The sequence below is a fragment of the Micropterus dolomieu genome, linkage group LG02 (assembly GCF_021292245.1).
Source record: "Micropterus dolomieu isolate WLL.071019.BEF.003 ecotype Adirondacks linkage group LG02, ASM2129224v1, whole genome shotgun sequence".
NCBI lineage: Eukaryota > Metazoa > Chordata > Actinopteri > Centrarchiformes > Centrarchidae > Micropterus > Micropterus dolomieu.
In genome coordinates, this window is record NC_060151.1 from 8,504,212 (window position 1) to 8,530,782 (window position 26,571).

The following is a 26,571-nucleotide window of genomic DNA, read 5'->3' on the forward strand; positions in this document are numbered from 1 at the left end:
CCCAATGCCTCTCCTTCCCCTACCTGCCTCCCTCCAGTCAGTACCTCTGCACAGGTTGTATATTTAGCCCCACATTTTAAAACCCTACAGCACAAGGGTAAACTGGGACGAGACTGTCTTACTGAGTTAATAAGGTGTGTGTGACTGTGCGAGTCAAAGCTCCAGTATATGCTTCAGTGTTAGAGTGTGCGTGTGTGTGTGTGTGTGTGTGTGTGTGTGTGTGTGTGCGCACATATGAGTGAGTCATAAAGGGAAAAAGGCAGAGAGAAAGAGACGGGAGCGAACCTTTGTTCTCTAACTGTGAAGTGGACCTTTACAGGCAGGGAGAATATTACACGTCCACTCTGCACATTATTTGCAGTTTCCAAAGTGTGTGTGTCTGCTAGTGAGTGTACGTGTGTGTGCATTTGTAACTTTTCAATCTTGTTTGTTCTGTCAGCATGTAAGTGCGGATGTGCATGTTCACTTGTGTGTGTTAGTGCCTATATGTGCGAATGTCTCCCCGGAGGAAGAGAGCGAGTCCATCCAGCAGTGTACTCACTTCCTCTCTCTCCATTCGCTCTCTCCATCTCCCTCCTACGACTTGTTCTCTAAGCGTTATGAAAGTGACCCATGTGGGTGTTATTGAGAATGAGTGAGCGAGGATCTGCGTTTGTGTATGTCCTCAGCTGGCGTGTGTGTGTGTGTCAGTGTCTGTTATGTGACTTCTCTAGCAAGGCCAAACTCATGTAATCAAGTGTATTGCCATTAATATTTTAGATTAGGGGCAGCACAAGTCAATGCAGCCCATGAAATTGACACTGAATGCCAGAATTGAGTTAGGACAAAATGTAGGCCTTCTGAACACGTTCATAGATTTTTTTATTTCCTTTGTGATCTTTTGTCATTCAAAAGCTACGGCAAATTGTGTAAAGACCCTCAGTGAACTTGGTGAGTGTTCAGTAGCGTGCTGAGGCATGTCACAGTGTGTGTGTGTGTGTGTGTGTCAGCATCAGTACAGATTTCTGTCCATTAAGGAGTGAGATATACTGGCTGCACTCCAACTGGAGAAGGACACGGGTTGGTTTTGTTAGCAGATATGGCAGAACTATGATGGAGTGTGTGGGTGTGTGTGAGAGAGCGAGAGAGAGAGACATTACCAGTGTGTCCTCTCTGTGCGCATATGGAAACGATCTGTGTGTGTATGCCTGTCTGTGTCCAGGTGTACGCACTCATGCATGTATTCTCTCTTTTTTCATGTATTCCTTCTTTGCGATGTATTCTGTTATTTCTGTGATCATTCATGCACAAGTGCCGCTTGTCTGCATGTGTGTCTGTGTGCTGAGATGAATACCCCCACCCCCACCCACTAATGACCATCTGTGGGGGTGAGAAGGAGACGGCACATTACGGTGCTTTCAGTCAGAGAGATAGAGTTTATTACAGGTGACCACATTTACAGCTCAGTGCCCACTAAAGACACCACCTGACTGGCAGGATGACTTAAATGGCTTTATATAATAGATTAAATGGGTCAGTTTAATGTAAATTGAGCAGGGCTGCGCGACAAAATGGACACATAATCTTGCCTGTGACTTCTGAAGGTTGTTCAAACTTCAGTGTCCACACAAAGAGGGACGGAGCGTGTTTTCAACTTGTGACCTTTGGGCTACTATCGATCTGTTTGCCTTTTCCTTCATTAACAAATAGCCAGAAAGACAGAACATCAAGAGTACAGCGAATATTTAGAGCCCAGAGTGAACAGCTTACTGAACTATACACACTCCTGGGGTAGGTGCTTAGCCCATCTGACACAAGTGTTAGGCCTGTTGGGCAGAGGGTTGACCCGGAAAGGGAAGCTCATAATTCAAGGTACGAAAACACACTGCAAAGAGGAAACATACCCTTCAAGCAGCTAAATATAGCACAGTACATTGAGCCCAGGGGTGAACACAGACTGTAACTCTGTCTCCCCTTTGACCTTTTCTTCACCTAGGCAGTAATTCCAAGCATCTTGATGTGATAAACTCTTGGCAGGTTCAATCAAACGTTACCAAAAACCAGACTCACAGTGGCTGCATGGTCATGGCTTTATTTTGTGGCAATGAGCACACAAGCTTTGTCTTATTTGCAGTGTTCTAGCACATCTAATTGATGAAAGAGATTGCGAGAGTTAAAATGTGTTTTATTTGCAGCTGATACAAATTTATTTTGTAGTAGTTAGAATTAGAAACTTTTGGATACTGTGGAATTGGTATGATAAGTGACAATTAAGTACAAAGGGCGCCTGACTTCATATTTCTGAGAGGGAATAGTTCATAAATTATTTTGGCAACCATGTATAAATGATGTCTATTAATCAATAGGCTACTGTATAAAATTAAACACTTTGTATTGTTCACGTATACTAATATACATTACTTACTGTGAGGACATATGGGGAAACACATTCAAAACAAAAACAAATCCAATTTGTATACGTCAAAAGAGAGCTATAAGAATTGTAAATAAAACTACTTTTCAAGAACCAACTGCTCATTAAATTAAAGGCTCTAAAATTCAGGAACTTTTGGAACTGCACAAGGTCAAACATAAATGACTACCTGAAAGCATCCAAAAGTTGTTTCAAATGAGAAAAACTCAATGATTTGAGAGGACTCTGCATATTTAAGAATCAAATGGGTCAGGTCTAATGTAGAGAAACATTTTATTTCTGTTAAAGGGGTGCATTTATGGAACAGCTGTAGTGAGGAACTGAAAATGTGTGCCACACATTGTTTTAAAATTGTTTGAAGGACAAATTTAAAAATGTCTGATCAGAGGCATGTTGGCATTGTGTATCATCATGTTGGCATTAGTGTAGTTGTCTGATGTTACTTTTGCAGATCTCCTTCTCATCACTCCCTGGTGACGTGGACCTGTGTAAGGATCATTTTGCAAAAGGTCTTTTGCAAAATGGGTAGGTGCAATAAGCTGCAGCTTTCTGTCTGCAGGAAAAAGGTCTTTCTACTGTTTTGTTGGTGATCATTTTAATTTTTTGTTTTTATTTTCCCAAGCTGTTGTAATTATTTACAGAGTAAAATACATTTCGATGTCAATTTCAACTTCTGCACCAAGGCTGACTCCTCTGTGCACCAAAGCCTGTTTTGTAATTGGAGTGTTTTCTGCTGCGACCACAGATAGAAAGAAGTCATTCTCCTTTCCTTGTCTGACTTGTTGCCAAATATGCAAATGTATTTCTGCATTGTACTGATAACCCAAATGTCTTAACACCATCTTTTAAACAGCAGTAACATCAATAATGGTAAGATGCTATTGCAAAGTGTGGATTAGGTGCAATCTTCATTGGCAAAACTTCATGCAAGTTTTGCCAACAAACTACAAATGAGACTGTCACATAATTAACACATGGCATGCACAAAGAGGCTTGATTTGTAGACCTGCTTTCCACTGACTGAACATTTAGTAGACAGCTTTCAGATTTGGTCTGACAAATATATTACACACCATTACTGTCTGGGCTGATAAAAATAAAGACAAACGTAGCCACAGAAAGACAAACACATAGACACAACTTATCTGCTCACCTCTCCCACCATGCCATTCCATGTTCCGTTGATCTTCTTGCCATGTTTGCCATTAGTGACCAGGTAAAGGTCATAGGTAAACTTTACCGTCTTGGCAATCTTCTTCAGGATGTCAATGCAGAAACCCTTACAGCAACGCTTTATGTAGATCCCCGACTCCTTCGTCTGATTACTACGTAGATAGATAAACAGAGGGGTATCTAAGCAAATGTGTACTTCTGTCTGAAGTGGCATGAATTGTTTATTTTAAACGTGATTTTAGTGTATCTGGCACTGTCACTCTCATAGACGAAGTGTGAACTGATTCTACCTCTGGCTCTGTACAGCTGTCGTGGGAAATTAACATAATTCACAAGCAAATTTTAGGCAGTTGCCAGGTTTTTACATTTAATTTCTACTTTGGTCAGTTCTGCAGTAGGTAGCTCTGTGAGCTAATGTGGCAGATGGAAAGATAAAACAGTCTATGAGTTACATATTAATTATAATAATTTACATAACTGAAATGTGTTTTTCTTCTTGACATGCATTCTTATTCTTGCTTCTAAGGCTCGGATTTGGTAAATCTGAGCTTTGAGTCTCACAGTGTTTTGATCTGTTTCCGGCAAGGTACAGTGTTCCTCATACACGTCCCGCTAAGTGGGTCCACATCTTCCACAATGACGAACGGAGCCTCCTCCAATGTCACGATGGACAGGTGGTCATCCTCAATGTTTGCTGGCCCGCCATATAGTTCATAGCGAGGCCACACATGGTACTTCATGGACAGGGAACCATTCTCCCATTTACCCACCTGCAGAGACATATAGCAAACAAAAGACATTGAGATTGCCTTAAAAATGTCATGCTCAGATTTAGATTTGGATATTTGATTTGTTTTTGTTTTTTTACAAGTGAGTTAACTGCAACCATAGAGGTTCATAGTCTTAGATTTTAATTCAGTCTGATGGAGTAGCTCTTCAACTCAACGCTATTAAGTGTAATAGTAAAATACATACATGAAATGAATCACGGGGCAGGAATCAAATTCAAAAATTGCAATGAGTCCAGTCCATCAAAAATACCTGCAGCTCTGCTCTTGCAAACAGCTAGTCACAGTTGAAACACATCACCAAAAAGCAATGTAGAGGTTGAATGCTTGTTATGCAAAAACATCTCACTCTGATTTGGCGTTTTATTGCCTCATTTTCTGTTTTCTGGGTTTAGCTGTTATTAGTCCATCTGCCAATAAAACAACAATTAGGTAACAAATGAACAGGGGAAACGTATGACGGATAATTAAAAATATTAGTGAAATACGGCAACTGAGAAAGTTAGTGAAAGGACATGTAGACAATACAACCTACAAAAGAGGAGAGGAGAGCAGAGGAGGGGAGGGGAGGGGAGGACTGGGACCCAGAGTAGAGAATGAGAACAAGGTTATCGTGAAGGACGAGACTGAAACGGGGGAGAGAGCAGAATTCAGATCAAGAGGAGAGAGTGGGGAGAGAAACAGCGAGACAGAGAAGTGGATGGAGAGATTAAATTAAGAAAAACAGTTAAATTTGCAGACAGAATGGGAGAGAATAAACTATTGATGGATGCAAAATAGTCAAGTAAGTATCTGTGTGGTAAAGAAAGAAAGCCGGAGATGGAGCTCATTTAGATGCAAAGTGCTAGCTCTTCTGTAGAGGAGTGTCCAGCTGTAAGTCTGGAGGGCCCTCCAGCCCTTGTGGCTCTACTCCACTGAATAAGCATCATCAATTAGTTAATTTCCCCCAGATTCTAGCCACATGAAACCATACATGGAGACTCTGCCTATGCCCTTTACTCAAGAAGTGCTCGGTATAGGCCACTTTAATTGAGGGAAAGATGTGGGTGGAAGTGGGTATGGATCATCAGCTAATTGAACACACTATAATGGGAGAGAGGGCAGGACAGAGAGGTGCAAGTGTGTAAAGTCAGGTTTGCAAACTCGTTAAATATGTTAATGTACACACACACACTTATCGCACTCTAGGGAACACACACTTGCCGGGACTGCCTGGAGAGGACAAGCTAATGCTGTGTATCCCCGGGGCACAATGCAGCCTTCTTCTATCGGGACAAAAAACGAGTGAGCGGGAGTAAGTGATCGAGATAGACAGGTTTGGAAGGAAAAAGAAAAAAGGAGAGGGAGGTGAAGAGAAAAGGGTAAAAATCCACCTAGAGGGGAGTAAACTGGACCGGACACGACAGAGTCTTCGCATTACTTCAAAGGTCCAGTGGAAGGATTGTTGTAGGAGCTGGAACTCATTAGGATCCAAGAAAAGTGGTTCAGCTGGAAGTCAAGCTAAGAATTAAACATGAGTAAGGGAGCAGGAGGAGGAGGGGGAGGAAAGAGACGGGGTGGTGCAGGCTCCAATGGGAGAAAGAGAGAGAGGGGAGACAGGAGGGGAGCGATTCACCTTGTTCTCTGATCAGAGGACAGAATATAGATTAGAGAGGCAGAAGAAAGAGAGAAACATTGAGAAAAGAGAATAGGGAGAGTCAAAAGAGTCAGACTGCACGACACAGATACAATGGAGGGTGAGCATCAGGAAGCACAGGTGCATGCTGGTGGCGAGGAGCATCTAAGTTCATTTAAGGTTGTTGATTCAGAGTATGACTCAGGATTGTTGTTGCCCAACCTTCTCTTCCACCACTTAGAGAGCTGACTGAGTGCATGTAAATTTTGACTCAAGTCACATATTTACATAGTAGAAGACGCCCGGTACAGTCTTTTATAGCTGAACTTCACACAGTTTAGAGGTTGGGGGCACACTTTTGTGCTTCAACCATGCATATCCTTATTTGTATGCAAATACACTGATTTAGAAATATCCTATTAGGCTAGAGTACATTTAGTACATTCATGTAGAATCACACCAACAAACCCCTTGTGGTACACAGGTGTAATCGCAAGGATAAACTGATTTCTGAATTATCGACGCACAAACGGACCTTACTGTCGCCAATGTAAGCACATTAGATAGGTTGTAAACTATCGCTCCAGAGGATGTATATTTTTGTTTAATTTAAAAAAAAGGTAATCATCTCTGTCAGAATGACTGCCTAAACTTTGTTTTGTTTCTTTAGCCATGCATGCACCTGTTGCTCGATATAGGAGATCCATAGTATCCATTTATGATATTTCATTGTAATCAATCTGCATCAATAATGAACTGTTACGTTTTGGTATGGAGAAAATTATCACAATATCATAATATTATTCTAAGTACTAAAATAATAATAATTTGTGATTTTCTCTTAATTGTCCATTTTCCCTTTTAATATCAGTTCTGGGTAAAATAATCCTAATGTCTATCTGTGTATTGCAATTCTTTATTTGACCTTCACGCACACAGAATGAGATTTAGGTCCCTCAGTCTTTTGCCCCGGTGCATGCTGCCACACACCTACTCCCGGGACACTACAGTGCCTCACATTCTTCGTCAGTTTTTCGTCTTTATCTTTCTCGGTCCACAACAAGAAAGTTTACATTAAGGGCACTGGGACTTTCAAAGGCATGTGGTGGACCATATTTGGCATTCTGGGGGGTATTTATGTTTATCTATTGAGCCAGCATGTGCACAAGCACGGATATAAAATAGGTAAGCTTTGTCACTGTGCATGAAGGTGTGAATGATTCTCTTGTTTGTACAGTTCATAAGCAGACCTGGGGTCCTACAACAATACCTCGCCACAGTCTCACTGGACTACAGATTCTATAATAACCCCATCTACCCTTCTCAACACTATGGCATATATGTGGTATTCTAAAAGTCATTTGGTAGCAATTTAAGCAAATCTAACCATAAGTTCTGTCTTTATCACAATGCCTGAGAAGACGCAGGTCTGACTATTGCAAAGATCATTTTAGTGGAAGCCTACTGCGCAACCAAATGATATGCAGTACTGTACGGCAATGTGCAGAAAAACATGCGTATTTTATTTATCCTATCTGAAAACTGTCTTGCTGTAACACTAACTATGTACAATATGATCCTTGGAGCTACCTTTTTGCTTCAGTTACATTAATATGAACACACAAATGCACCCAGCAATATATAGACACTGATGATATTTTATTTTTTGCTCCATATTAGTTCTGACAGGAACTCTTTGGGACCATGAGAAACACCTTTCCATGTTCTGAGTGCATCACAGGCAATTTGATATTGTAAAAACACTAGACAAATCATGGGTAGTATGTAACAGCTTACTTAACAGAAGCAGATGAGCATACCTACTATTTCACCACCCTTGAGCTTTTGCTGCAGTGTGTTGCTCAAAGGCACCTTCGCCGAGTTGATATTATCTAATCAGAGTAGCGCCGATAAAGCTCACGGCTCAAAATGCTTAAAAAGTGAAAATCAGGTGATGAGATATGCAGATAGAGAGACAGATACTCATGGACCAATCAGGTACTGTACTTACAGGATACAGCTATCTCAATGGCATTGCTACCACCCTGTCTTTCATTTACTTCAAGAGTTTACACATGATAGGCATGGCTGTTTTTTGGCTGTTTTAATGCGTTTTAACCAGCAACATGAATATAGATGCACACACAACCACACACGCAAACATAAACACACAGGCACTCTCCCCCTTTCTCTACCATCTCTCTTCTCACCCGGTCCCACTGTCTGTCCTTGTTGAGCAGAATGATGACCAGCTTGGGGTGCATCTGGTATCCGTCCTCGCTGAACGACAGATTACGCCCCTCAAACGTCACATTCATCAGGTACCTGTAGATGGAAACATTGAGAGAGAAAGAGACTTGTTGAGGCATATTACACTTCCTTAAAATATCTTTGCCAGTGGCAGCTCTCAAATGTTTGATTTGCTTTATATGTCTTTATTATTTCTTGTTTGATGACTCAATTTCCCAAACATTAAAGTTTCACCATATGTCAGTTTATTCTCTAAGCATTTATCTTTTCAGACAAACCCAGTGACATTAAACAAATTCATCATCTGCTGGGAAATAGCTATCAGCCAATGTTTATGCAGGTTTTTCATAAATAGATGGAATTACATTAATCATCAGTTGCAGACAGCAACAAACAGCAGTGATTTTAACATGGTACTGAGGAAATTTAATTTAAGCAAACTATCTCAAATCATCCCATGTTCAATATTGCCACTTGTATTGATGTGGCCTCAAATTAATAGTTTGACATTTTGGGAAATACGCTTGTTTACTTTTTGGTGGAGAGTTAGATGAGAAAATTCTTTCTACTCTCATTTTGTATCTGTTCACTATATATGAAGCTACATCCAGCAGCAAATTAGCTTAGCTAAGCACAAAGACTGGAAAAAAGTTGGAAACAGTTGCCACCTACCAGCACCTCTAAAGCTCACTAATTATCAATGTGTTATTGTACAACGTTATTAGTAGTACATTACAGTAGTACACTACACTCATATGTCATCATCATTTCTAGGAGCTCAAATCACTCCATAGACAGCTTTCAAGTTTATATAAACAAGTCAGCTTGAAAATGCAGTTTGTGTCTGGCATTAAATATAACAAAAAGCACTATATAACACACCAATAGCAGCTTGGCAGATCACTTTGCGTTGGTGTGTGCGTATGTGTGTTTGTGTCTGGCTCTGTGTGTCTACTTCAGTCGGTGCACTTGTGTGGCGGAGAAAGAGAAACCGAGAGAAAGCAGCATTGTTTCTGTCAGGTGAAATCATTTCACCTCCCTTCAACTAAACACAATAAACACACACATTCTCTCACACACACACACACACACACACACACACACACACACACACACATACACATACATGCCTGCGTGCACACAGACACTCAACACTGTGTTCTCTTGCGGTGATTATGGTGAATGTGCGTAGGAGTGTGTAAGTGTGTGTATATGAGAACAGGAATGTTTATGTCAGGTGAACACCAATCACTACACTGTCATCCCACACACACACACTCTTTCACACCCTCATCCTTTACTCTCTTCTCTCTCTCTCTGTCTCCCTCTCTCTCTGTGACTGTTTCCATGGAAACACTGCCTCAAAACCGTGCACCATATATATATATATATATATATATGTAGATGAAAATATAAATAACAAAGGTGTGTGTGTGTGTGCGTGTAAAAGATTGGCTTGGTGCCAGTGTGCTGATGGGTTCTGTAAACAACGTCCTGGGTCATGTATCAGAACACATGAATCAGTTTGTCTTGAACCATCACTTTCCTCAATCTCCCTCATCTATCTGTGCAGGTCCTATGTAAAGAATAGAGTGTAGGCAGTGTAATAATGTCATTACTCTAATGCCAGCTAGCATATTCTATTTCCTATATTAAATATTGATATTTCCAATGGGCTGTGGTGAGCAGAATCATCCAGCATCATACCCTCTCATGCAGCCCCATGTGTCCAGCTAACCACCCCGTCCTGCAGAGCCTTGGCACTGATACAAAGTGCACAGAATCTGCTGCATAAATCATAAGCCATTTACAAAATGACTTGACGCTGTGCCCCCTTTAATCTTTACTGAGCAAGCTATTGTTACATGCAACAATGTGGGGCCTTTGTGTGTGTCTGCACGTGAGTGTGTGTGTGTATGTGTGTGTGCATCCAACAAACGTTGACAGCAGTAACAGAGCAAAACACAAGCATATGTGTGTTGCCATGGCACCCACAACCACTGTGATTTCCAAGCCAATCTGCTGTGTTACTATGGTAACGCTAATCTCGCAGAGGGTGGGAGGGAAAGAGAGAGAGAGAAGGAGAGAGAAAGAGTGGTGGGATGGGACATATTAGACTGAAACACTCTTCTCCCATCACACTGTGACTACTGAGCATACAGGAAGCCACTTTGACTTTTTGTGTTCCATCCATGTGACCATATCCCCTTTCTATCACCTTCTCTGAGCTTCCTGTCTCACTGGCATTTAACACATGTGCCCACACACGCACTTAAAGGGCGAGGGTTTACTCAGTATTCATGCTCTTTTTCACATTCACAGGGGTATATACAGTATATCCACATCTGGCAGCTGCCCAGTCAGACCTCTTATGGGCCACTGAGCAGGTCCACTGGGGCAGCTGGGTGTTAAGTGCCTTGCTCAAAGCTGGATGACAGACCTTCAATGCCTTCCTTGCCATGCCAAAGACACAATTAAACATGTTAACACAAACCTATGCTCTTACCACCTCCCTCTATTTTATAAAGCTGTATGTGTCATAAGATGGCATTAAGTATCGAGCATGCTAAGAATGCACACATGCACATGAATACCATAAAAAGACACACATCCACCCACCCACTAAACCCCTTGTTTTTATATCCTGTTGAACTAGTCAGTTTACGGCTCAAGCTAGAGGAGAATATCTGAGCTGTACTGTACAGCAGGTGAATTAAGATTCAAACGGCAGCAGCAGCTGTCTCCACCTAGCGAAGCGAGTGACACTGACCAGATTCCAACAGGCATTTCGCCAATCAAACCTATAAGTTACAATATGCCCTTCGTTAACTGCTGCACGTTTCGCAGACATTTCAGTGAATCTCTTCTTTCCTGTTTTTATTTATTTGAGGATAATTCTCGCCATTGCCTTAATCAGAACAACACAGCATGCCCGACACACACACACACACACACACTTGCCATGCTAACTCCATGGCCTGACACAGATACATTTTAGCCCATGTTCTGATGTGAATAATGGAGGAGTGGAGTGAAATATTGATAAGGCAGTTTTAATAAATTAACCCTGACATGAATTAGTCATGAATTACACTCCTTGGCAATTACTGTGGTGCGATGTACTTACAGGATTTGTAAAGGAATCTATATGGATAATAATACCACGTCCCGTATGGCACTGTGGCAGACAGAAATACTGTAGTTTTATTACATGCATGTATAACGTGTGAATGTAGAGGGAGGTGTGCCTTTCTTGTTTGCATGTGTCTACACAAGTATGAATCTAGTGGCATCTGTGTGTGTTTGGACACGGGAACTGAATGTGTAAACAGTGTATTAAATTGTGCTAATGGGAAGAGTGTGGAGAGATGACAAGACAGGAACAGTGAAACAAAAAGGAGGTGAGGAGTGGGAACATCAAACTAGCAAATGGCACTAGATACGTGGCTTTGATTTGATTTATTTTTGACAAATATTAGACAGCACTTAATTAAAACTAATCATAATAATACATCGTAATTTAAATGGTAGACCTTGAACAGAGTGGATTATCATTTCAGAGATAATTGATAAAAATCCTTGAGCTAATATTATTCTTCGCATTTTTGAAAAAAACTTCAAAAGCCTTAAAAGACAAACCAAAAGAACCAAAAAATATAATAATGGGAATTAAGGGGAACAAGGAAGCAGTAAAGGGCAGAAAAAGAGAGAAAATAATATGATAAAAATAGCAGGAGAAGCAATGATTATGTGAGATAAAATAAAACTACAGAAAAGTAGGGAACTGAATAAACCTGGTAGAGAAAAGGAGATTTGGAGACAGATGATTTAGGAGGAGAAAAAAAGACATAAATTGAAGAGAAGGGAGAGGGACGAAAGAGGAGAGAGAGAGAGAGATCAGGAGAATCCTGACCTAGTTCCAATCAAGCCCCATCACAAACAGGTACCTTTTTAACGCCTCCCTCTGGCCTGCCCCATAAACACACACTCAACTAGTGTTTATAGACTCAGTCTAAAATAGCTAGAAGAGCACACACACACACACACACACACACACACACACAGGTGGGCACACTGTCCATCGAGCTGGCACACACTCATCCCTCAGCTCAATAGGGTCAAAATACTGCTTCAGAGTGTACTGCGCACACACAGACGCGTGCACACATGCAAACACACATACACTCTATTGAAAGCCTCACTGAGGCCACAGAAGTTCAAAAATGTCCACAGAGCTTAAAAGCACTTGACACCTTTCCAACTCCAAGCTCATTTGGAACCTGTCCACGCCTGGCAAGGTCAGGGCCACTGTTGTCAAACTCATGATTCTCACACTGTTGTGTATTGCTCAGCAGTAGTCTCTCTTCCTATCTCTCCCTCACTTTGTCTTTTGCTCTCTGTGCTTTGCTCTCTTCTTCCCCTTTCTGCTATCTTCATTTGTCAGGCTCAAACTGTAGCATTAGCTGGAATGTCACAGTGCTGGCTACAGTGGACTTAATTTGCTTAGTGGAGTGACGTGTCCTTCTCTTGTGGTATTCTATGAAGCTCTAAGGGCTGGACAAGGAAATGCTAAGCAGAGAGGGATCGGCATAATGTATGGCTTGTAAAGTCAAGTAGATGACCATGACCATACAGCAATTCTTCATCACCAAGCAGTAGACTGAAATGTGAACTAGATATGATTTCCATATTTCCATGCTGACCTAAGCTGTTCGTAATTAACAAGCTTGAAAAACATGCGTTGTGTGTGAAAACAAGTGATGTGTGTTAATCTCTCATAATCCCTACCAGAATTAAATATCAGATACACTGAGTTCCAAAGCTGTCCCACAAATTTTGCTTTGTTCAGTGTGGTTTGGCGTGTATGTGCTCATAATATGCAGCATTTCACCAGGGCGTGACATGATCGGCTGCTAAGTGCCGTCTTCCTTCATTAAACACTTGCTGCGCTGCTTCAGATTTTTTATCTGAATTTTCAACTTCAAGTTTTTAAATATGGCGGATGTCCTGGAAATAAATCTCTCTAAAGTACCTAACAAGGATCTGTCTCGGATTCAGTCGGAAGCAAGAAATAGTCCAGGCAGTTTATCTACAGTTAATAGTGTAGTTAATAGTAGTAGTTAATAGTTTAAGATTAGTCTGACTTCCAGTTGCCAGGCTCCATTGATTTTGAGATTGAGGATTGCTTTCAAGCTTAGCACAGCAATGATATGCCATTCTCCATTACTAAGAATTAATTGTGACTTTATTGGATTTATTAACAATTTGCTATAAAGAACTGTCTGAAAATTTACAAATTATGATTCACTGGAGTGTCGCTGAATATAAGGTTTTCCTGCCCCACAAAAGAACCTTTTGATTGAGTTGATTCCCTTCCCTCTCCACCCATCTTTCATTTATTCATCCATTGATTCACTTAGTAGTGAACCAACAGGCAGCAGGGCACCCATCCAGCCAACCAAACAGCCTGCAAGCCAGGCAAGCAGCCATTCATTCAGTTTCTAGTATATAGACTGTAGGCCAAATGCTAATCTCTTGATTGAACACTTAAAGACAAAGGTTATCACCAAACAAATTTAGTTAAGGCAGCGAGGGGCGAAGGATCTTAGCAGCGCTTGCAACTGATCTAATCAACAACACAGCTAAGTTGATTATAAAACTGCAGGTCTGGAGAATAGACGATGGCTGGGGAGGATTGGGGGAGAGGTGAGGAAAACTAGGAGAGGAGAGGAGAAAACAGAGGGGAAGAGAGGAAAGTGTGAGCAGATAAAACATAGCAGAGCAGCGCTCGCCAGAAGAGAATAAAGTGGAACAAAGCAGAGGAGAACGGAGAGCAGATGTATAAAAGCAGACCAGGCGCCAAACAAAGGAGAGGACTACAGGGCAAGAGAGGACAGAGAAGAACATGACGGAGTTCAGAGGGAGCAGAGCAGAGTAGAGAGCAGCACAGGACACAATAGAGTTGAGGAGAGCAGCGCACAGTAGACCACAGTGAGGCACACATTAACAGAACAGGGGAATTGTATTCAGGGACAACAGCAGCTGCCATAAACGCCACAGTTATCTCAAAGCAGTAAGCAGTGGTAAAACAAATGCAAAGCTTCAGAAAGGCGTGAACAAGCATACAGGGGTTGAAATGACATCTAAAGAGTTTGCTGGAACGGACAACAAAGTTTTGCCGCCTTTATGCAGGATGCAGTTAAGCATGAGCAGAAAAAATTGTCCACATCCACCATTCATAGTGCAATCCAAAAAGGTGAGCACGTGTTTCTACAGTAGGCTCTCTGTATGAGTGTGTCTTTGTGAAATCTAGTATTCCTGGATAAATGTGTGATTGTAATCAGCTGGGAAATTGTGGGACAAACCAGAGACTCAGAAAGTGGGACGAGACAGCTTATCTCTTTATGTATGTCTGAATACAAGTGCGAGAAGGTTCAATACATTTTTCAGTTTGTGAGCGTATGACGCCAGTCACCATACAGTTGCTTTTCAACACTCCTGAAACCATTTTCTACAACAGCAACCAGACTACTGTCGCTAAATGGACGAATGATAATCGCCATGGCACACACAAACACATACATACTTTAAAATACCTATACACACAAACACATGCACACACACACACACACATATACATTTGGCCTTCACTGACAGTCTGTCTATCTCTAGCGCACCAAAAACACACATACCCACAAACATACAGCTGCAGCAGACTCGAGTGGCAGAGGGGTGAAACTACCCCGGAATATAATACTGTGCTGAGCTCTGGAGCACAGTACGACAAGGGGCTAGTGTTTGTCGACCGAAACGCCATTGGGACCAATTAGGCAGTGCGCAGAGCAAAGTGCCGCCGAACGCTGCTTTTCATGACCAGTTCAAAAGGCCTGGTGCTGAGACAGACAGCTGAGGGGGTGGGATTGAATTTTCCTGAGGAAGGGGCATATGAATGTTTGTGTGTTTGTGTGTGTAGGGTATTATTACATGGGGGAGGATGATCACAGTATGCAGGGAATGAAGGTGCACGTGTGTGTGTTTGCTGCATCCTTGGCTGTGCTGATCTATGCCAGGAGGCTCGTGTTGATGTTGCACCACCTGAACCTGTGCACTTTTTAAAGCTGCTGTGCGTAGTATTTTAGCATCCATAAATCAATGTCACATTAATTTGTAGACGTGAGTTTAATTGTAAATAAATGACTGTACACATTTGAGACCACTGCTGAGACGCACGGCCTCTATACTTTATTATACATACATACACACCACAGAGCTGGTTTTCATGGGATATGTGAAGGATAGCTTTAAGGCAAAAGATGAGCTTGTTTTACTGCCCACAAAAGAGGAAAAATAACTTTAATACTCCAGTGCATTCAGACTTTCTCATTATAACAGATACTTTAATGATTTAAAAGTATGGAAATGTGTTAGCATTCAACAGGAAGGTGAATGTTGAAATGCAGTCTTACTTTGAAAGAACATAATCAACACAGTACCACTCCTAAATATCTAAGACATCTCTACAAATATACCAAGACGTCACAATAAGCTTTGTCCCAATTTTGGAATCTTCTGCTTTAAGGTATGCATTTCAAGACTGAAGATGTTATAACTTATTGAAAGTCCCATTAACAGACTTCTAAGCAGTTATTTATCAACTGGCGCATTTGGGAAGCCCTCAAATGCTCAAACACATGGAAATGTGATCATGGTGTATTTACCAGGTTTTTGTGTTTAGGTGGTCAACAATTACTGGTAAATATGTCACATTTACCAGTAATTGTTGACCTAATGATTAAGGTGCATACCGTATAACAACAGTTTGACATTTTGGGAAATACACCTTTTCACAATGAGAAGATTGATACCACTCTGATATCTGTCCGTTAAATATATATATATATATATATATATATATATATATATATAGCCAGCATCTGGCTAGCTTAACTTAGCATAAAGACTATAAATAGGTAAAAAGCTAGCTTGATTAAGTCCAAAGGTAACAAAATTCGCATGGTAGAACCGCTAATGTTCACTGATGAATATCTCCCTTATTTCATTTGTACAAAAACCGGACTGTAAAAACAACTATATGCCGTCTTCCAGGGGGATTAGCAGGCTTCCTTCCTTTCCTAGCACCAAAGTAATAGTCTGGCACATGATAACCTATAAAATGGTGAGTTGTTGTTCTATACAGTTTGGTTATTGGAACGATTAAAATAACAAGATTTAATATGTTAATTACTGAATTTCAGAGGTGCGGGAAGACAGATTTTGTTAGTTTCAGAAACAGCCAGGCTAGCTGTTTTAACCTGTTTCTAGTCTTTGTGCTAAGCTAAGGTAACAGATATGTGAGAGGTATCAAACTTCTCATCTAACTCTCCCCCAGAAAGCAAATACCGTAAAACTTTGATTAATAGCCCGGGCTTTTTTTTGCTAAAATCACTGAATTGACCTTGCCTTTTTTTGGGACATGCGTCCATATGGACAGGCCTTTAATTCCTCTTGCACAAAACTGAAATAGGCTACTATTAAACAATTTAGTTTTTCAAACAGAGTATTATTTGTATAAAAATTATCCAATAATATCAAGCCAATGTCATTCATTTGATCTAGCTCCGACAGACAGCTTATGCGCGTTTATTTTGAAGGCAGCAATTTAAGGAAAACAACAACACGGTGCAGGATGTGAGAAGTGTGGCAGAAGTTAGCAGACAGAGAGCAATGGACTTCACATGACAGGATTCACAAGTTGTATTATTTTTATGAAAAGCTATTTTGATTCTTTTGATCGGTGGAACTTTACAGACTAAAGGAATATAAATTATCAAGGAACGGACACATTCGTACAGAGCCCCCATAGGCCCACTTAGTCATAAAAATAAATTCTAATTACCTCAAAATAGTAACTCGAGGCCTCAGGTAATTAGAATTTATTTTTTGACTAAGTGGGCCTATAGAGGCTCCATACATTCGGACTTAACTAGCGCTTCAAAGGTAACGGGAGTCGGCACTTTTCTTTCTCTTTTCATCTATTGGGGCTTGTTGTTTCCGTTAAATGAACTGAACATTTGAATTGTGGAGAATCTATTCGATCTAATGATGTGTAGCATGTCCATACTGACATACTGATCATATGTTTAAACATTAATATTTGCATTAACGATCTGATAACGGCGAGGTTTTATACATCCAAAGAACTTACATAAAAACCAGACCAGGCGTTTAATGGAGACCTGCGTTTATTTGTCAAAATGTGTTCCCACACCAGGCCAGTAAAGGAGGTAGGCGGCTTTTTGGGACTCGGCTATTAATTGAAGTTTGTTTCCCAAAATGTCTATACTATTCCTTTAACTACTGCAATGTGTAAATAATCCAGCTTGGACATGTTGTTAATCACCTCACAGAAAAATACACATAAATTAAACTTATGTAGATATACTAATGTGGTACAATGTTTACTAATTATCCATCATATGTCCAAACTGCTCTCAGTTTAACAGTAAACACACAATCCAGCCTCCGTCTTCACTCACCTGAGCACTTCATTAGGGTTGCCTGAGATGGGAGTCTTCTTGTCAGGAGCTCCGTGGCACTCTGACTTTAGGAGGGTGTGAGGTCCACGGTCCATCATCATGGTGGAGGTTGCCATAGTGATGATCGCCACGCCGTCGCGAACACGGGCCTCTAGGCCATAGTCCCACTCGTCATAGGACACAGAGAGCAGACCTGTGTGGACAGAGCAAGAAGGAGAAGGATTAGAGGAGGTGTTGAAAGATAGGGGAGATAGACGGGGACAGAGGGATTAGTGAAAATACAGAGGTAAGTAGGGAAGGATTCAGGAATATAAGGTAAATAAGGCATGAAAATGAGAGATGTGAATTGGATTATATGGGGGAAGTAAAGAGACAGAAAGACCAAGCAGAGACAGACAGATGGAGAAAACTAAAGCGGGGAGAGACTGGAATAACTCAGTTAGGGTATACAGAGTGTATATGTTTTGAACACACTCCAACAGACAGAGCACACACTACGTGATGACTCAGAGAGCAGATGAATAGCACTCCCATCCTGCCTGAGTGAGCGTCTATCACCTTGCTGTGTTTGCCCATCTGTCTGTCTTTAGCACTGTCTGTCTCTGTTTGTTGGCCTTTGCACTGTCTGTACGCCTGTTTATCTGTCCTTCTGTCTGCCTGTTCTCTTTTGACAGTCTGTCTATTTATGAACATTCATTCGTAGGTCTCTCTCAGTCTCCCTGACCATCTCTCCCGGTGCCCTTCCAACCATACATCAACCCATTCAGTTGTTTGCCAGGATGCCCGTCCATCCCCCACCCCACTGTCCTTCTCTGCTGTTAATTTACATAGCGAGTAGATGGACGATACATGGATATTTAGTATTTCCAAATATTCCCAAGGCTGAGGACACTTGTTTTTTTTTACCTGCATTTGTCCAGGGAAGGCAGGCTGAGGATCCTCCCACTGCTTAGATTCACACAAACCCACATATGCGAGCAGCCTAGTGAAAGTCATCTAATAACAAATGAGAATGATTTACCTTTATGGATCCTAGAAGACATAACTTATTTTATCAATGTGTTTTGTTCCATTTATTCTTGATATACTATCAATCTAAAAGGAAAAAAAGGAAAAAAACAGAGAAACGCTTTGCAAAGAGTCAATTTACTGTGAAACTTATTATGCATCTATTAAAACACAGATGACATTTTGATAATGAGTTTCATTGATATTAAACCGCCGTTATTGATAATGATTAACTTATGACAAATAGTCACCATTAATTGATGACACACAGCGCATGCTGCCCAGCAGTGAGCCTAGTACACAATGTTTATCTCTTTTTAATGACCAATCATTTAGCTCTCTATTTCACCGCTGTCAGGATTTTATCAGGTTGGTGGGGTTGTCCTTGAGCTCAGCTCTCAAGGGATTTAATGGTTTTGAATCAATTTTCCATCTTGGATCTTTATTTATATACAGTAGTCAGTATATATACCATACTGTATATTTGTATATACAGTTAATCATTTTTTCAACATGTATGGGTCGCGACCACCCAATTAACCATAGAATTACACTTCAGGTCAATCAGCAAGTCCAGTAGGGCAGCTATAAACTCATGATAGTCCCCAAGGTTTACATCAAGGCAAAGTCTGTCAAGCTTTGGATTTCTCCACATGTTAAAGTGTTGTGCATGGGACTGTAGTAAAAACAAAACTCGGTGTAGCATTTGGATGGATTTTGTTATAACCTCTCCGAAACCAAAAACCACAAGAGTAAAAGTGTAAGAAACTGGTTAAATTGTGTATTTTTCTGCTCTAATGTTAGCTACAAACATTGCATGTCTGGCTAACTAACCTACAACCTACAGTAGTAACCTAGTGTAAATTCAAAGGCAAGGGGCATATCATTAGCCAACTACATTTTGTTGGGTTATAGGTTACAGGTTATTAGAAAAATACCTTCAGGACTGGAATATCTTCTGCAGGGGAGCCAAAGTGCTACTATATCAGAGTTTGGCATAAAAAGGTTTTGCTCTGCCCTGCTATTTATTTGGTAAAAGTGGACTATACCGTTAAAAACATGAACATTAAAGCATACATCTTACAACGGTGTTGCTTGTTAAAGAATGCCGTAAGCTTTCAACTCATTCAAGGGTAATTACATGGAAACGTTAAAAAGACAGCTCGAGACGGAGTTTTCAAACAACTCATTTTATACCATTTTAGCATTTGCTTGGGCTGGCTAGCTACAGCTGATGAAATTTGCTAGCAAAAAAAGGCTGTTTTTACTTTCAAGTGGAAAATCTGCCACAGTGTAAACTGCATATGTGCTGTGCTAAAACAGACTTCTGTTCTGTTCAAGCTGGAAAGCTTGACAGGCGTAGCAATAGTAACTAAGGGGGTGGATTTATTCAGTGGTCATTTTGACGTGAAAAGCTTCCAGATCAAAAGCCTGGTCTTATCTAAACTCTCAGCACCGTGCCCTTATGACTTCTGAAAATGGCCAATAACTGATCTTTCTGTTTGGCACACTTCGGACGCCTCTGGGTTCAGGTCACACGGCTGTCAGTAAAGCACAGACTGCCTTCAAGTCAATTTATCAAGCTATCTGTCTGGCTTTTAATCGGTCACTCTCTCTGTCCATCAGTCGCTATATTTGTGAGAGTATGACCACATGTCAGCCAGTCCACTACCATGTCAGTGGGCAGAAATAGACAGGCGGCCCGGCAACCTGCCTTCCTCGTGGGGCCTCAGCACTGACAGCTCCGGCCCTCCAGGACCACAGCTAATGTCACACACTGTTGACACTTTCTCAACAGTCACTCACTCCGATTGCTTGTTCCTTTTTGCACACGTCTCTTTTATTAATATCTAATTTAAAATTATTAATTAATGGGAAAGATTCTTTCATAGGAAGATGCATGGGTGTGTGTTGGCAGCATGTGTGTGACGCACATGTGTATGGTGTATTCTTTTCTACAACTTGGGAAGTGCTGCGTATATGTTCATACATCTCTCAGGACACGATTAAATGTCACAACACAGACATGTCAAACTGGCAGTGTTATAGCCGAAAAGCACTGTGGCAGCTGTAAAACCATGTTCTGGCCTGTAAACTGGCTACTGCCTCTGTCTCCCTGTCACAGACACGCACACACATATGCACATAGACAACGACAAAAAAACAAAACAACTGCAGACACAGAGTATTCACAAGCCAGCAAACTGATTGGAGAACGTAACAGTATCACTGGGTATTTTTGGAAACAGCTTATTATTGTAAGTGATGTCGGATTGGGTGGTTACGTTAGCAAAGTCTGCGCAGCAGTGGTGTGTAATTCTGATCAGGAAGAGTAGAGGCAGAAATGCTGTTAGTGAGAGAGCTGAGAGGGATGAGGAGGAAAGGGAGAAAGCCAGACAGCAGCAGAGACACAAAGATAAAGGAGAAAAAGACATATGAAAAACTGTAAGTAGAGTTTTGTAGAGTCAGAGGAGGCTGAAATAGTGAGACAAGAAAAACAGAGAAGCAAGGAACAACAGCATAAAATAAGGGGGAAAGGAAAGGAAGGAGAAGAGTGGGAGGAGAGATGGTTCCCCAGAGCGCCACTTAAGGAAGGCATCAGTGGAATTACCCAGGAGAATTGGAGGCTCTTCATCACACATGGTGCAAATTATTAAGTGAGCCTAGTAAGCAAATTCACCCCACAGCTAGTGTGCACCTTCTGCTGAACCCTGAACTGGTGGATTCACCCAGAGCACACACCACCACACCATTAGTCACATGCTGTGCCATGGTGTTGTTTCGCTCTGGGATAGTTCAGAACTTAGTTTGGTTGACTGCCACTACAGGCTTCATGTGGTTGAGGTTGAAACTCAGAATCACAGCTTGGTTGAATGATTGAGTTCTCCAGTTGAATGCCTATTGTCTACAAACAGTATGTCAGTATCTTGCTTTTGTATGGTGGAATCCTCATCCTGGTTCATTCAGCCTAGTATTCACTTAAAATCTATCTTCTCGTGGCAAAAAATGCTATTGCCTGGATACCAATGCATCTGCAATAAAAACATCCAAAAACTACCAAATAAGTTGTCTTTCAGATGCCTTGGCAGCTCATTATGAAGGCGATGCTGCTCTCAGTGCAGGTTTTTACAGTCTGTTACTGCTGCTGTTGGTAAAATCCTACCATCATGTTAATTTTATTGGCAGAGGGCAGCATTGACAAGCACAGATCCTGCAGCTGTGCTGTGAACAGAAGCTCAGCCATCTGTATCCTGACTTTTATTCAACATTCAAACTATAAAATGAATTCTATGCATACTGCCATTGCCATAACATCATATTTTATAATATTTCCATAAATACAAGATTTTATTTATTTATTTAACTAACTATTCATTTTGTTGTATAAGTTAGACTAGTCTAACTTATACTAGCCTCCCGAATGGGTATATAAAGGCACATTCTGTATCCCATTCATCAGGCTTTACATGAGTGAATGGCATTTAGCCTACTATCTGTCATCATGTCTCTTATGATTAATCCCATGATAATTCAATGTTAACTGAAATACGTTTGTGTGTGTCCATCAACGCAGCCAGCTCCACTTCGTAATCATCCAGGCAGTGCATGAGCTAGTCACAATTATCTCTGTGGCAACATAAATCACAAGGGAAGTTGTTGTGTGATTTACATAACTGATATGGTGATATATCAAACTTTATAGAGTGGAACCCTTATTTGGAACAGACAAACTGACACACACACACACACACACACACACAACCATAGTTTTGTTCACCCTGGTCTACAAGTAAACACTCCATATGAGGTACACACATAAGCACAAACACTAAACCCATTTGATTACACTCACCCATTATTTTCTGATGCAAATTAAACTATGAAACAATCACACATTTCACAGACAAATGCACACAGACATTACACAAAAAGTCACAAAACTCACAAGCACACACACACACACAGGCTCACAAACACACTCCTAACTCCCATTTAGAGTAAATCATCCATGGATGCCAATAAGGGAGCAGAGGTAAAAAGTTTGAGTTACGGTGCTTGAACGGCCTAACGATCTCAGGTTCCGTCTGGCAGCCATTTCCCAGAAACTGCTGAGGACATGCAGTGTAATATCTCCCATTCACTGTAAATCAACGAGCCAAACACCAACAAATTATCATGCTCATATGTCCAGCGTAAATATACTACCTGCTCTAAGGTTTACTGTATGACAAAGAGTAAGACAGACTACGTTCTCATGGTGGCAACACCACTAACAGTTTCAGGTTTGATTCCCACTGAGAGTTGGCCTTTCTAACAGTGTCTGTCCGCCCCCAAGTACTGAAAGTCGAGTTACATGAGGCAGTCTGACAGTTATGTCTGACAGATTGCGTGAGCAGGTTGTGTGGTTAATGCACCCCAACTTCGATGTCACTTAAGTTCCACATTTGACCTTCAAAGGTTAAAATGACCTCCAGTGGAGTTGTGGGAGGTGAGCAGTGGAGAAACGCTCCTTCTCTTCTTATTGGAAAGGTCAGCTTGTATTTTGTCTTGCAGGAAAAATCCAAATAGTTAACTAAAAATAAAATTTGGAAAATAAAATTTAAAGGTTCAGTGTTTGTTTTGTGGTGTCAAGTTTGCCAAGTATCGAAAGAATAACTTCAGCAGATTGATATTGCCAGCTCATGGATAAGGGTAGGTTACTTTGTCTTTGTTTTCATGAGCAGTTACTAACATTTTAGTATTTTAGCCCGGTCCCTATGAAGGCCAAAGTGAGATACTTCAGCCTTGCATAATTTTTAGGAAAAGTATACGGCTGCTGTACACCAGGCTAACATCACCACAAGCGATCAAGGCAAGAGCACAATCACAACAGAATCATAACACTGCTGTTTCCAAGCTAGCGTAAGTGCTGTTAGCCTTGCAACCACCACCAGAGTCACAAGTGTGAAAGCTCATTCCTGAACTTGGGATAGTAATTTGACAAATAAGGTCCACTTGGTGGCCATTCATAACTTCTATTAGGTGATGATGAAGACTGTGAAATAAAGGCCACAAAAATCAAAAGTGTTTTCTTAAACTGAGACAATATAAAGTTTGAAAACACTAGTTTGCTGCTACAGCCTCTCTTGGTCTTGTCTAACTAGTATCTTCAGGTGGCTAATGTTAGCTAAAATTAGCAAACTTTAGATACAAATTGCTGTGAACCTGACATGTAATTTTGCTGTCATCATGACTCTTCACTACTTGTGCTATTGTTCCACTACTTTTTAGCATTTACCATGATACCATTAGTAATTGTCACAAGTTTCCTAAATGTAAATTGCTAGCTACTTATATGTATCCTAAGTAATTGATTTTGGAACACAACTGTCAACCTCCTTAGCTAGTTGGTCATCATGTAGCACTTCAGAATCAAGGAAGAGTTTCCTAGGCTAGTAGTTGTATTTAGCAAGCTTGTTGTCAGAGGTACTGTAGGATACCCCATTGAAAAGGAAGAATGGCATCTTTAAAACCAGCCATGCGAGGGAAAAGTTAGCAAGTTAACAATGAAAAGAGAATCATTAGACCAGCATGCATAATTTTCAATGAAACAGCTGGCCATTGTGAAAAGTGGTAAAATGCCACTACAAACAACCAAACTTTCTCAGAGTACTGAGGTAAGAACCACAAAACTAAACCATCTGAAAACATCACATCAGGCTACCAGTACGGTAACTGTAAAATGAGTTGGACTATAAGACTGGGCAGTAGGTCAGCATGGACTATGACTACAAGTCAAGCACAGCAAACTCCAGAATGAACACTTCCATCAGTATGTCTGCCTGGCCATCACACTTTTTGTGACCAAGTTTAAGAACCTGATTACACAACAAAGGTTCATGCTGAAATGAGTTTGGTGGATGTAGTTCTGGAGTTTTTACACCTTAATTATGAGTACCCTTGCCAGATCACATTTCTTACCTGTGGGGAATTCTGCAGGCACTACAACAGTGTCTCCAGCGACCAGCGAGGGCACTATCCATGTGTAGCCGTAGCCAGTAATCCCAACAGAGTGGGCCACCTCGAAGATGGTGTTGGCCTCTTCTTTTGTGCAGTAGAGAAGAATGACGGGGCTCTGGAGCTTCTTCAGCTGGTTTTGGATCTTTGAATCTCCGTCATCTACGGACATGTCAAGTAGTAAAACTTCCTCCAGTTCCCAGCCTACAAAGCTGTTCTCAATGGTGCTACGAATCTGGATGGGACATAGGAAGAAGAGGCTGATCATAAGGCAATAGTTTGTTTAATAATCTGGGAGTCTCCAACAATTGTAAAGACTTTTGCTTTTTGTCAACACAAGTAAGGTTGCAATGTGTATATCAATTATGTAATTTATTGACAAAAAAGATATTTGTATCATTATCATTATTGTATGAGGATGACATTGTTAAATAAAGAAACACTGCAGCATCGTTTTTCAAGTGGACCAACATTATATAATTGTTGATGAAAATCCTCTAAATTGGGATTATTAGAAAGGTTCATGGGTCCAATGGTTCATCCCCACCATTGAATACTATATGTTTTTATATATTTCTTTATACAGTAAATTCCCCAGTTCAGGGCTGCAAAATTTCAAGTGATCATCTAAGCTAATTCATTCGTCTGTGTCATGTTGTCTTTACGTCCTGATTATTGGTGCATGTCGTCTCTGATGAGTGCGGTTACCTTGGTGACAAAGTCTTGGTAACCCGGGTAGTACGTGGTAACGATGGAGAAGATGTACCAGTCATATTCCTCCATGATGTTTAGTATGACTGAAGCCTGCTGCTCGATGGAGGGGCCAAATTGAAAGAACATGGAGTTGTCATCCTGAAAATGGCAGAAGCACACAGTGGAACAGAGGCAGAGTGTAAATGGTTACGTAACAATATTGGCCTGAACTTTAATTTAGTTGGCTATACACACAGAGGAGAACAGATACTACTTAAAGGATGGCAGTGATTCTGTAACGTTACTGGTGCGAACATTAATTTAGCTGCTTTTATTCTCTTGCTCACAGAGGAGAAAGGCGAGAGGACGCCACTGGGCTTGTAATGATACCGGTCATGATTTTCATTAGTTGCCTTTATGACTCCTTTAATGAGTTTGTACACGGGGGTGGCTGGAGCAAATTCTGGGGACTCAAGGCTGCTGTCCTTAATCTCATCAATCATGTTCATCAATTTCTTTTATTAGAGCTGTGTTGGAACCCTGAAATTTCAATGTAATCTGCATGGTCCTAGGTATTACGCAATGAATACACTGGAAATGGCACAAACCTACCCCTGGACACATTGTACATGAAACAGTCAGTGACTAACCCTCTTCCCTTGGAGAGGCTTAGTCTAAACATGGGAGATACAGAATGTACAGCAAACCAAAACAGGAGTACAGTTAGAGACATACACTCTTATAAACGTCGCTCCAAACCTGCACCCTGCCACCAGTGTTGAAATGGAATACTGAGAGGGACAGAAGAGGAGGAGGAGGAGGTGAGACATGCTAGTCTAGACAAGCCTCTGCTGTTTTGCAATGTTACATTACATTTACATTTATTCATTTAGCTGACGCTTTTATCCAAAGCCACTTAAAATTGCTATATATGGTCGCACACCTCTGGAGCAACTAGGGGTTAAGTGTCTTGCTCACGGACACATTGGTGTCTCACAGTGGATTCAAACCTGCATGTTTCTTATCCACTGCCCCATCACCACTGCACTACTGTTATTGTGCAGTAGTGTGTTTATGTTCTTGGATGTTAATGCTTCT

General features: G+C 41.0%; 1 protein-coding gene across 3 annotated transcripts in view; it reads right to left on the reverse strand.

Annotated features, from left to right (window-relative positions):
* The window catches only part of LOC123961328 (glutamate receptor ionotropic, NMDA 2B), a 124,337-nt gene that overhangs the window by 24,941 nt on the left and 72,825 nt on the right, over positions 1-26,571 (reverse strand). For all 3 annotated transcript variants that reach the window (XM_046036624.1, XM_046036614.1, XM_046036632.1), the window contains 6 exons: positions 25,489-25,632; positions 24,745-25,015; positions 17,776-17,968; positions 8,200-8,314; positions 4,148-4,356; positions 3,567-3,738 (listed from right to left, as the gene is read on the reverse strand). In XM_046036624.1, coding sequence (XP_045892580.1) covers positions 3,567-3,738; positions 4,148-4,356; positions 8,200-8,314; positions 17,776-17,968; positions 24,745-25,015; positions 25,489-25,632 — 1,104 coding nt within the window. The remainder of the gene's footprint in view (positions 1-3,566; positions 3,739-4,147; positions 4,357-8,199; positions 8,315-17,775; positions 17,969-24,744; positions 25,016-25,488; positions 25,633-26,571) is intronic.